Below are 12,477 nucleotides of genomic sequence, written 5' to 3'. Positions count from 1 at the left end.
AGCCCTGCTTCCTTTCTCCCCTAATCTGCAGAGGCTGGCTGTCAGACCTGCTAATCCATTTTCCAGTCTAACTTAAAGGAAGACATCATCTGTTTATAGTAGGCCCTTTCTGAGATGACCCTCATGCCAATATCACTATTCTTTAATAAAATTAATATAAGTAGCATCTTTGACATCAGAAGATGTTATATATTTTTGGTCTCCTGATATGTAAATGTAGCCATTGGTGAGACATCCAATACTGCTAACCAAAGCTTTATCTCCTTCAGCTTCTTGTTGTAAGGGTAGGGGCGGTGGGCTGCTTCCAGCCACCCAGCCGCCGGCACGGTTAGCTTTACCCGAAATAATTACACGGAAACTGTATTCTTTTAAACACTGCCTGGCCCATAAGTTCCAGTTTCTTATTGGCTAGCTCTTACATATCGATCTAACCCATTTCTAATAATCTGTGTAGCCCACGAGGTGGCTTACCAGAGAAGATCTTAACCTGCGTCTGTCTGGAGTGGGAGAATCATGGTGATTGCCTGACTCAGCTTCTTTCTCCCAGCATCCTGTTCTGTTTACTTCACCCCCCTAAGGGTTGGCCTATCGAGGGGCCTAGGCAGTTTCTTTATTAATAAGAAATCATTCCCACATCAGCTTCTCTTTGCCAGAATAGCCAAATCTTACTACTCTTTGTTTCACAGTCAGCCAACCAATAACTATGTCTATAGTCATACTATGATAATTCTTTTAATATTGATCATGAGCTTAAGATTTTCTTACTATTTACCTTTCATTAGAATAATTCTGGAGAGTGTTATATCTTTAGGCTTTTGCATAAGATCTCCACACAAGTTGTACGAATTCTTCCAAACTACTATTACATGGTTTCAATTCATATTTTATGAAATTCATTTTACCCACCACCACTTTAAAGAGTGGTGCATGCTCTCTTTTCTTCACATGTTACCCTTTTTTCTTGTTAACTATTGTATGTTATATTCAGGGTTTAATGTTATACAGGGGTTGTATGAACTAAAATTGCTCAGTTTCTTTTAGTTGTAAGCTTTTTATTTTGTACTCAGATATTTGAAATGTGAGCCTTCTTGGTAGTCTGGGAATTTTTGTAAGAATTCAGTTCTTGTAAAGGCTAATTTTACCGGCTCTCCATCATTTTTCCTATAGTAGTTACACACTCAAAGTAAATACTAACCTTTTATCTTATCCTTAGCTGTTTTGTATAGAAACAACCAGGTGAGTTTTGATCTGGTTTATTTCCTTTGACAGGTAAGGATTTGAAGTGCAGGAACACTCTCCAGTGACGCAGGTAGCAGCAGAGAAAACTCACCATAAGCAAGAACAAACAGAATCAGCAGTTTAAGAAAGGCTTTTGTTGAGGGTGAAGAAACACACATACCACAAATACACAGACAAAACAACCCAAAACTCTTAGGCATCATTTCTTGATGGCTCAGCTCAGGGCCCTAAGGTTCTCTGGTCAATAGAGCTTCAGCAAAGTACATCAGCAGGCCCAGTAGGACAATGAGGAGGGTGATGACATTCCTGGGGCACTACCAGTAGTGAGTCATAACACCTTGCACTGCATCTGGATGGTGCTCTGAATCACATAGGATCCAGGCCACAACGATGCTGTTGCTGCTGAAGGCTGTCACCTTCAACATGGGCAGGGCACAGGACACCAGGGCATTGGCACAGCCAGGCAGGGTCAGGACTGTCCTCAGGATTGCAGGCCAGCAGAGGCCATGGTAAGGCTGAGGGTGCTGTAAAAGAGACTGCAAAGATTCCTAGGTCAAAAGAGAGATTCTTTTCTGATTGTCAGTCTGAATGCATAAAATGTATTACTTCATTAACTTTAAGCCCAAACCCTAGTAATTCATAGTATGCATGATCTCAGATCTCAGTTCATATCTTGATTGAAATATATATTATTTTTTAAAAGAGTTCTTTTCTAGCCTAACTTTGTGGTTCAGGTCTGTGATCCTAGTTACTCAGGAGGGTGAGGTAGAAGCATCACACATTTAAAGCCCACCTAAGCTACTTAGTTTTAAGACTCTCTCAAACATATAACACAACTTTTATCAAATAATGATGGCAAATGAATTATTCCAACTTACATCTCCATTGCTAAGAGACCTCTTCTAACAAACAGTGATAGCAATTGAATTATTTCTATGTTTATAATCTATGGAATGCTGTGTGTTTCTTGTTACTTTTTTTTTCTTTTTTGAGACAGGTCATATTATGTATCCCTAGCTAGCCTGGAACTTGCTGTGTAGACTAGGAACTCATAGAGATCCCCCCTGCCTCCTGAGTACTGAGATTAAAGATACGTACTTGCAGTGCTTTGCTTGCTACGTTTTTTTTTAGTTGTACACACTTGATTTGTACATTTTTATTACAGATAATTATAGTATAGAATAAATTGTTTTTATAAATTTTTATTTAGTATCATTTCTCTTGGGCAGACCATTACACTTTATATAAATATAAGAACTTCTAATTATATCACTATCAGTAGCTGGCCCAAATACATGATGACTTTTTCTTCTTTGAAGTGAAAATATGACATTCTGCTTTTCTGTCTTTTCTCTGAAGCTAAAAATAATAATCTTGTTAGTACTTTAGTTTCTCTTTATCCCCAATCATTACTGTATTTCTGTAACTATTATTTGAGAGAACAGTACTTTCTGAAAGGTTTAGGATGATACTTTTTAAAAAATAGTACATAAACGTTCTTGTCTTTTATAGATATACTTTGGAATATTATGGATAAAAAAGATATTTCTTAAGCCAGGTGGTGGTAGCGCACACCTTTAATCTCAGCACTTGGGAAGCAGAGGCAAGTGGATCTCTGAGTTTGAAGCCAGCCTGGTCTACAGCACAAGCTCCAGGACAGCCAAAACTGCACAGAGAAAACATGTCTGGAAAATACGAACAAACAAACAAAAATTTCTTTATTTGCTTTAAAATTGGGAAGTGGTTAAAAGGTATAAGTGAAATGTGGTTATGTAAGAATTAATCATTATTTAATCTGGCTAGTGGTGTAAATGGTATCATTTTTGTTCTCTATATTTTGCATGTGTTTGAAATTTTCCATGGTAAATTAAGAAAAGTATTATCTATATGATTATTTCTTAAATTTGAATTCTGCTGTAGAAAATGATTTTAATATATGTGATAATGTTTTTCAGTTTTGAATGAGATAATTTTGCTTCATACAAATTAAACTGGGTATGGTGATAGACACCCAAATCCCAGGTAGCATTCAGGAAACTGAGGCAGGAGGATCCCCATGTCTCAGAGGCCATCCTGAAGATGAATTTTAAGTAGGCTTTCTTATTGTGTTAGATAGAGAAAAACTGTGGAAACTCTTGTTCATGGCTAAAGCGTGCTTCCTTTGAGTGGCTATAATGAACTCTCATTGTTTCAGGTTGTTCAGCAGCCTTCAGGAGGCAATGCAGATCAAGTGACCGCCATTTCCCATTCATCACCATTGAGCACTCAGAAATGTGGACCGAAGATGCTGGCGAATACTATAGTGCCTACTAGTAAGTTTCCTCCGTGTAGTGCTGGCATCCCAGCTTCATCACAGTGAATCTGGAATATGACAGCACCTGCACCTGTTGTATCAAGGGAAGACTGAAAGATAGTTAATACATTTACAGAGGCACTCTTTAGGGGTATATATTGTTTTAAAACAAACAACTGTTTATGGTATTGTAATATTAGATTAACCATTCTAGTAGTAAATGTGTATTAATAATATCACAATGAATATCAACATTTTTCTGTCACTTTTTGTGTATGATGTTTTTATAATGATTCTAATTCTAAAGACAATTTGAGACTACATGAAAACATAATCTAGAGGTCTTTATAAGATGATTTCTTATTCAGGGGTTTCATTCACTGTCCTTTTATAATTTAAACATAATTCTGTGGTAGCTTAAGATAGTCTTTGATTATTTTATATGTATTAAAAGCTGTCCTGAATTTTCCTGATGTGACATGATTGCTTTTTTTTTTTTTTTTGTTTTAATTCTGTTTTCTTTCTTGTTTTGTTTTTACAGCTTCCATCATAAAACAAATTACTCTGCCTGGAAATAAACTTCTCTCTCTTCAAGCTCATACATCTTCTATTCATAACAATAAAATAAAAGAGAATGGAGCAATACGCTTCAGGTAAAGAAAATCAGTAGTTAAAACTTAATCTGATGTGTAGAAATAAAGTTTTAGGGGGAAAAGATGTTAAAGAATAATTATAAATAAACAGGTACGAATGTTGTTTATAAATACTGAAAGAAATAGCCCTGGTTGGATTCCTAACACCCACATGGCAATTCGTAATCTTCTGTGAGTCCAGTTTCAGTGAATCCAGTGGCCTCTTCTGGCCTCCCTGGCACCAGGCATTTTTATAGTGTACAGACATAAATGCAGGCAGTATAACCACGTACTTTATAAATAATTTAAAAACTGACTATAATTTACAAATATCAGACACAAATCTTGTGTGCTTTTTTCAGTGGATTGGAAAAGCCTGTGTAGTAGTAGTCTAGACCCTGGCACTAAGCATGTCCGCTGTCACCTTCATGTCCTCTTCAGGTCATTTAGCTCCGTCCCATGCTTCTGCCAGGTCCTATTCTTAGGAATAGGCATGACAAACACGTTGTCATCACGTTCAGCAGGTCAATATTTCCTTGTTCAATGTGTCCAGAATTAACATGCTGCCCACTGCTTGGTCAGTTGGTGGCCACCACAATTATCAAATGAGTCAGTGCATGTGTTCAGGTAGTTTAGGTTCGACTGTCACAATGCTTGTGTCACTCACTTTGCTTCATCTCCTTATGTAGGCATTTAATTTTCTATTCTTGTCACCATACAAAGGGTGAGTCCTGGTTATTTTGAGGACTGAGAAGAACATCATTATACTCTTGTTAAAGTATATTGTTTTAATTCTAATTAGCCTTACTGCACCTAATTTACAGATTAAACTTTATTGTAAATGTCTATTTATAGAAAAAAAAAACCCACCATATACGTAGGTCTTGGTTCTAGGACTTCTTGTTCAATTCCAAAGTCCTTAGATGCTCATCTTTTCAGGAGCTAGATGTTTTTTGACATCTTTGTCTTTTTTGTTGTAGTTGTTTCTCTTTTTTCTTGTGGTACTTTGAGTTTATAATTTAATCTTCAGAATAGGTGCTTCTCCTTTTACATTTCTCTTGTCAAGTATCTCTTTCCAATTATTTTCTGACATGGGGTATATTAGCCATTCTCTGATAGTGTACTTTGTCCCTATGGCCATTGCTACCTCTACTTTCTCTTTTCTGGTTTTGTGGTTTACCACAAGGCTTGAGGCAGGTGCCCGTGGCATGTTGGACAAATATCAGGCATCGTAGATCAGTGGCTTTATCCTGAGCTTTCTTTCCATTTTTCATTTAGAAATAATTTGTAGTTTGGATATTCAGGCTACACAGAGACTGTAGCTATTGTTCAGTATTGTTTTGGGAGGAAATCTTGAAAGACAACGGGATATTTATGAAATAGTGTTTTCCAGTTCAGTAAGTATTGACAAAAGGGTAAACCCATGTGCCAGGTACCATAATCAAGATAAAAACAATATTTTCAATATCCCACAAGGTTTTTTTGTGCTTGTTCTTTTCATCAGCCAGTCCTCACATTACTTTCTGGACCCAAGACTACCACTGATCTGATTCTTAACATTGCAAGTTAGATTGATGGTTAAGGTGCTCCCTATTTCTAGCCTCCAAAGTTGGAGATTTAGTTAATTAAACTTCAGTTTTTCTTGATCTAAACATTTAAAACTGCCAAATTCCCTCAAATACTGACCATTGAAGTTTTGCTTTATTTTTCTCATGTTTATATTTTGCTTCCTGTTTAATAGTGCAATTATTTGAGATGGCTCCCAGACGATTACAATAAAGTAGTCCCACACTAGCTCAGAATTGAGTATAATAAAGGGTTCTTTATTTAGGGGTAGACTCACAGTCTTATCCAGAAGTGGAGAGCAAAGAACAGGAACCAAATCCAGAGACAAAGAGGCTGCCACATGTTTCTACATCTGTTTATATAATACATATGGCCTATGCCAGTATCTTAAAGGCTATTGGCTGAAGGAGTTCCCACAGTACCTTACAGTTTTGTCTAAATAAGAGCATTCTACGCCTAATACAAAACTATATACAATAAGAACAAATGTTAAGTATAAAAATTAGAATTACAACCAGCATAAACAATATTAAGCAAGAAACATGCTAAATGTTTCACTACTTGTCCTATCCTAAGGAATCTAAGTCTTTTATTAGAAATGGCTTGACTAAGTGATGAGAGGAAAGTAGCTACTATCTAGTCTTCAACCCATGGACTGAGAAGGGAAGTAATATTACTTGAATAAATAGAAAGTACAAACAGGCAACTTCCAAAATGTGTGATAAGTGACAGAGACAACCTGGGCAATCACCCAAAGTCTCATTTGCAACATTGGGCCAATCAACTTTGGCCTAGAGTTACTAACAGACCATTTTCAGAAGTAGGAAAATTTTCAAGACCATCTTATCCTGTGTTGGCAAGGATTGGCAGGCAGTCTTTTTTCTTGTATCATGCTTGTCTAGTCTGGACATTGTGCATTTTGTCAGTGGTCAAGATAGGGACAATTCTTTGCCCAAAGTTCATATTTTGACAAGAAGAAAAGAAGCTCCAAGTGGACCTTGACCAACATTCTCTTGGGAATAGATTGGTGTTGCCAGGAGTGATTGTGTCTCACTTCAACAGAACCCTAAGTTATTTAAATACCATATTCTACAACTCTTTGAAGTGGTTGAAGATTACTTATCTATGTGAAATAGAGTTTCTATGTATCTAAAGAACCTGATTAGTCTAACTATGACAAACATGGATGACTATTGACCTATAATCCTTAATACCTATATAGCTTAAAGATTAAGGCTTCATATTAGAATATTAGACAATTTTTAAACAAATGTGCAGCAAATGAAATCAGTGACCTCAAAATGTAAACAATGTATGTATCTTGATCAGAGGTAGAAATGTATAGTGCAATATGATAAATATATTTTTAAATTGTATCAGTAAACTTGCATGCATATAATATGACAAAATAACTATGCATAGTTATACAAATATTGTAAACAGAAATAGAAACATATTCAATTTAACAAATATAATTTGAATTTGTATCAATATACAAGAATATTTACCAATGTAAATTGTCTATAAATAATAGCTCACACTGATCGACTATTACTCTATTGTTAGTGTGAGTAAGCTCACACTGATCGACTTATTATCTCTTCCAATTCCCTCTCCCCTTTTAAAAGAGATCCCTGAGCCTACATAATTTCCACCCCCACCCCTAACTGTATACTAGTTATACTCAACCCTAATTGATGTCCGTAACCCCGAGGACAAACTTTGTTGGGAGAGGGGATGTTGTTTTCTAGAATTTCTTCCAGCTTTCATGCGAGTGATGTTCTTTCTGTGGGATCCTATAAAAATTAAAACGATGGTTCAGTTTCAAGATTACTGTCTATTATAATTGCAAATAGTCTCTGAGTAGTTGGTAGAGTTTTCTGAAGTTCTTATTAGAAGTTCTTACCAGAATGTTGTAAGAAGGTGTATCATTTCAGCTAACCAAGTTGGAATCATCTTGTGCAACTGTTACCCAAAACTGATTTTAAAGTAGTGCTATCACCATTATGATATCATATTAACCAGGTGGAATCGTTGTGGCGCCCCATCTTCTTTCTGGAAAGTTTGAAGATTACTGCAGGAAAATTCATTGTTTACTGTGGAAAACTTAAACATTATTCATATAGACATATATTCAACGAAAGATATGATTGAGACAAAAATATTTATGGGGAAAAGTAAAATTTTTCCTAAATTCTTTCTTCTTTCTGTCCCATACCATATGGCTCCTGATATGAGACAGAAACTCTGAATTTTCTTTTAACAACATGCTTGGGTTTAGAGAAGGATAGCCATTGTCCAACTCTAAAGCCAGCTTTGATTTTTAAGTGTGTGTGTGTGTAGATAGATAGATAGATAGATAGATAGATAGATAGACAGACAGACAGACAGACAGACAGATCAGGTGTTATCCTAACAGTGGGTTGTAGATTGAACATGTCTCCTAACAATCTTTGAAAGTCATTATAGTCCACAATCGGTCTCTCCTAATTTGTGCTTTCTGTGTTTTAATTTTCTTTTTTTTGTAACCTAGATATTGATAGACTCTCCTCTTTGTATTTTTTCATGAGCAATTTGTAATCCCATTTAGGCAAAACTTTGTCTACTTCAAACATTCTTTCTAAAGTATCTGCATTTGATTCAGATAGCAAAATGTCATTCATATAATGCTAAATTATAGATTGAGGAAATTGTTTATGTATTATTTCCAATGACTGACTTATAAAATATTGGCACAGGGTGGGGCTATTGAGCGTTCCCTTTGGCAGAACGGTCCATTGATATCTTCTAGTCACATGAGAATTATTATAAGTAGGCACTGTGAAGGCAAAATTTTCTCTGTCCTTTTCTTGCAAAGGTATAGTAAAGAAACAATCTTTAACTATAAGAGCCCACCAGTTAGGTAATAGGGAAGCCAAAAGAATTACAGATTGTAAAGGGACCATAGGTTGACTCACCTTATTTACATCTCTCAGTTTTGTCACCATTCTCCATTTCCCAGATTTGTTTTTGACAACAAATGCAGGAAAATTCCAAGGGCTAATTAATTCTTCAATATGGTGAGCATCTAGTTACTCCTGTACCAGATGTTCTAAAGCCTGTAGATTCTCTTCTGTTAAACACCATTGCTTGGTCCATATTGGTTTCTTAGTCAACCATTTTAAAGGTAGGGCCATTAGTACCTCTGAAGGTTTGTTAGTTGTTTTATGTTCTTGAACAGCCTGGATTAACTGGTTACCATTTTTTATAGTACCTTATAATATCCTTCCCAGAGACATGAGTTTCTGGGACTGTAGGAATCTTAATTTGGGTATTCCATTGCTGCAGCAATTCATGACCCCATAAATTCACTGTGATATTAGCCACATATGGCCACAGCCTTCCTCTCTGTCCTTCTGGCACATGCATTCAACCTATCTCATGCTTTGTTTCACTTGAAATAGGGTTCCAGTGCCTAGGAATTGAACATCTGCCTCTTCCAGAGGCCAGTTTGGATGCCAAGATTCTGGAGAAATGATAGTTACATCCGCACTCATGTCCAGTAATCCTTTAATTGTAATACGTTTTAGTCTCACTGTCAGCTTTGGTCTTTGTTGATTTATAGAAGTCTGCCAAAATATAAGTTTCCTATTGGAATTTTTTATTCATTCTCTATGTTTATTCCATCATCCAGAACAGCATGGTTTTTTACTGCAGGCCCTGGATTTTTAAATTTTCCTGATGAGACAAGTCTTCCACAGTGACTGGGAATGACTGGACCACTTTTGACCTGGGGGCCTGCAAGAGGCCCCCCCCCAAGGAGTTTTCCGATGATAACAGATTGCCTTGTTTGTCTTCTGTTGATCTACGCTCATTGGTTCAATGTCAGTCTATGCCATATCTTCGACATAATTTAGAAGGTTGAGACTTTGTAATTTTGTTATTCCCAGAGGAGACATTATTTCTAGGAATGCCTTGTCTACAATTCCTTCTCAGTGTCCTGTTACCATAATTAAAAAACATTTGGCATTTTGGTGTCTCTTCATATCTTTGGAAATTGCTTTTCCTACACAAGCTTCATTGCTATAGTCAAATGTCTCAATGTTCTTTGTATGCAGGATCCATTCATTCATTGGTGCTGATCTAACCTTTAAAGGCCCAAGTATCTTTTTGTATTCTATGTTGACATTTTCAAAAGCCAGAGATTCAATAAGAATCTATCTTTTGAGTCTGTTACTTCTATTTGTACAGCCTTAGTTAATCTTTGTAAAACATCACTGATATGTTCTCTTTGGCCTTGTTTAACCCTTCTATTGGATTCAGTTTTTTTCCTCCTGATTCTTGAATCCTGTCGGAAGCATTTAAGGATACTGTATAGCATAGGGACAAGGTGTGTTGATCATAAAGAGCTTGATCCTGTGGATCAGCATAAAAGCCCTCACCAAGAATTTGATCTTGGTAAGCCTAAAATCCTTTGACTCTTCCCTGTTCTAACATTTTAACCTCCTTTTGCTAGTATCACTTCCATTGTAATTATGGCTCATCTTCAAGGACCGCTGAGACTAAGTGAATTCTGTCAAGTGGAGTAGCCATATTGTTTGAAGCCCATGTCTTTACCATCTCCCTAACAAATGGTGAATGCAAGCCATAAGATAGTACTGCTTGTTTAATTTCTTTTACATCGTTTATACATATAGGTTTTCATTCATATTCTTTGAATCCTTCTGGGTATTTAGTACTTGATGGTTTATCAGAGGTGATTATTGGTAAGTAGCTAAAACTGTTGGTAAGTCTTTTCTGACTCTGACATGTACTGGCATTGCTAAATCCTTTCCTTGTACTTTCTCTCCCTGCTCATCAGTTCTGATAATTTCCTTAATCGATTCAAATCTTTTTACCACTATCTTTTGTAAAGTCTGAATCTCTTGACCTGTGACTATTTCTAATGATTTAATCCACTCAAATAACTTCTGGTGCTCATTCTACACATATGATCCCAAGGTATGAAATTTTTTTATTAATGGTAACTTCTCATCCTTGATTATTATTTGGATGGCATGCAGATTGCCTTTCTGGAGAGATACTCTATCTGCTAACTTATAGTCTTTAACAGGTTTTGATTGTCAATTTTAATAGTATTAATTATTTCAGATAATTTTTCAGCACTCTTTTGTAAAGTTTCATAACCCATTGACATGGATTGAACTTTGTCAAATTGCTGGTATCCTTTTCAACGACATTAATTTTTTTTCAGCCAACTTTAGATTTTCAGTGGTATAAATCACATCAGTTAGCTGTTCATTATTAGTCTGTAATGACTGTATCATTTCTAAAAGTGCCTCATTCTTGACTCTGGTATCAAACCATTTTTAAGGGTATGATATGAAGTAAGCTAAGCCCCAGTATCACATAAATGGATGTATCAGAAAAACCTCATAAGCTTCGCAGAATACCATCCATAATATAAGCAAAGTTTATTAAATTCCTGGGTGGTGATATTGTCTGCAATTATATAATTTTTAAATTTATTGATTTATTCATTAATCAAATGAACTCACCTCCCATATGAGTCTTCAGTAAAGTGTTGTAGGTGTAATAATATTTATTGATTTATTCATTAATCAGATGAACTCACCTCCCTCATGAGTCTTCATTCAATTGTTGTAGGTGTAATAATGTTTATTGACCAGCAGTGTCACAAGGCAGGTTTTGGTACCTAAATTTCCTGGAATTTAATTACTAAGAGATTTAGATAATTAAGAGCAGTGCTTTTTTATATGGAAAAGGGTTGAGCTGATCAGAAGAATATCAAGGAACTCAGAGCTTGCAGGCAGTCAATGATCTACAAGCACAGACCAGAGAAGTCTGCTTCCAGGTGGTGTGCAAGTTGCCACACAGGAAAGTATGCATGGGGGAACAGGCCACAGGGAAAGCCACCAGCGTGGGGGAAGGAAAGCGTTCAGGGCTCGTAAATTGTTAAATTGCCAAGTTGCTTTGCGGCATGCCTGCCGAAAGTGTTGCTCTGCTGCAGCGTGATTTTAGCAAACAACCACTTAGTTGAAATCAAGCCAGGCAGTTGAAGGTGATGATGGTGGGGACCTTGTGGGTCAGTCCCATTAGGCATGGTGTTGGAATCCTTGTGGGGTGCTAGATGTAGGTGATTACAATAAAGCAGTCCCACACTGGCTCAGAATGGAGCATAATAAAAGGATTTTTACTTAGGGCTAGACTCATAGGTCAATAGTCTTCTGCATGAGTGGGAGACAGGAACTGAATTCAGCAGCCACGTGATGTCTTGACTTTGGAGTCCTTTGTGTACTCAGGAGTAGGATAGTTGAGTCACTTTTGTACATTTGATAAACCTGTATGGATTTTCATAGTGTTTGAACTAGATTGCATTCTCAGAAGCATTCTCACCTTCTATTTACATCTTTGCCAACATTTTTTATTTACTTATTTATTACTTTTATTTAGACTGGGTGACATGAAATCTAATGTAGTTTTAACTTTATTTAGTTCATTTTTCATCTTTTGAGAATTATCTTCATTTCATAAGCTACTTTAAATAATGGGTTATTTGATTTTTTTTCATATTTATTTATTTATTATGTATACAATATTCTGTCTGTGTGTATGCCTGACAGCCAGAAGAGGGTGCCAGACCTCTTTACAGATGGTTGTGAGCCACCATGTGGTTGCTGGGAATTGAACTCAGGACCTTTGGAAGAGCAGGCAATGCTCTTAACCACTGAGCCATCTCTCCAGCCC

At 36.4% G+C, this 12,477-nt stretch overlaps 1 protein-coding gene across 2 annotated transcripts in view; it reads left to right on the top strand.

Annotated features, from left to right (window-relative positions):
* The window catches only part of Taf4b (TATA-box binding protein associated factor 4b), a 118,810-nt gene that overhangs the window by 42,371 nt on the left and 63,962 nt on the right, over window positions 1-12,477 (top strand). For both annotated transcript variants that reach the window (XM_050160684.1, XM_050160685.1), the window contains exons 8-9: window positions 3,434-3,551; window positions 4,074-4,185. In XM_050160684.1, coding sequence (XP_050016641.1) covers window positions 3,434-3,551; window positions 4,074-4,185 — 230 coding nt within the window. The remainder of the gene's footprint in view (window positions 1-3,433; window positions 3,552-4,073; window positions 4,186-12,477) is intronic.

The sequence above is a fragment of the Alexandromys fortis genome, unplaced genomic scaffold, assembly GCF_014885135.2.
Source record: "Alexandromys fortis isolate MF-2015 unplaced genomic scaffold, M_Fortis_MF-2015_v1.1 scaffold_104, whole genome shotgun sequence".
NCBI classification, from domain to species: Eukaryota; Metazoa; Chordata; class Mammalia; order Rodentia; family Cricetidae; genus Alexandromys; species Alexandromys fortis.
Note: the sequence above shows the minus strand (reverse complement) of the source record. Positions and strands in the feature narration are given on the sequence as shown.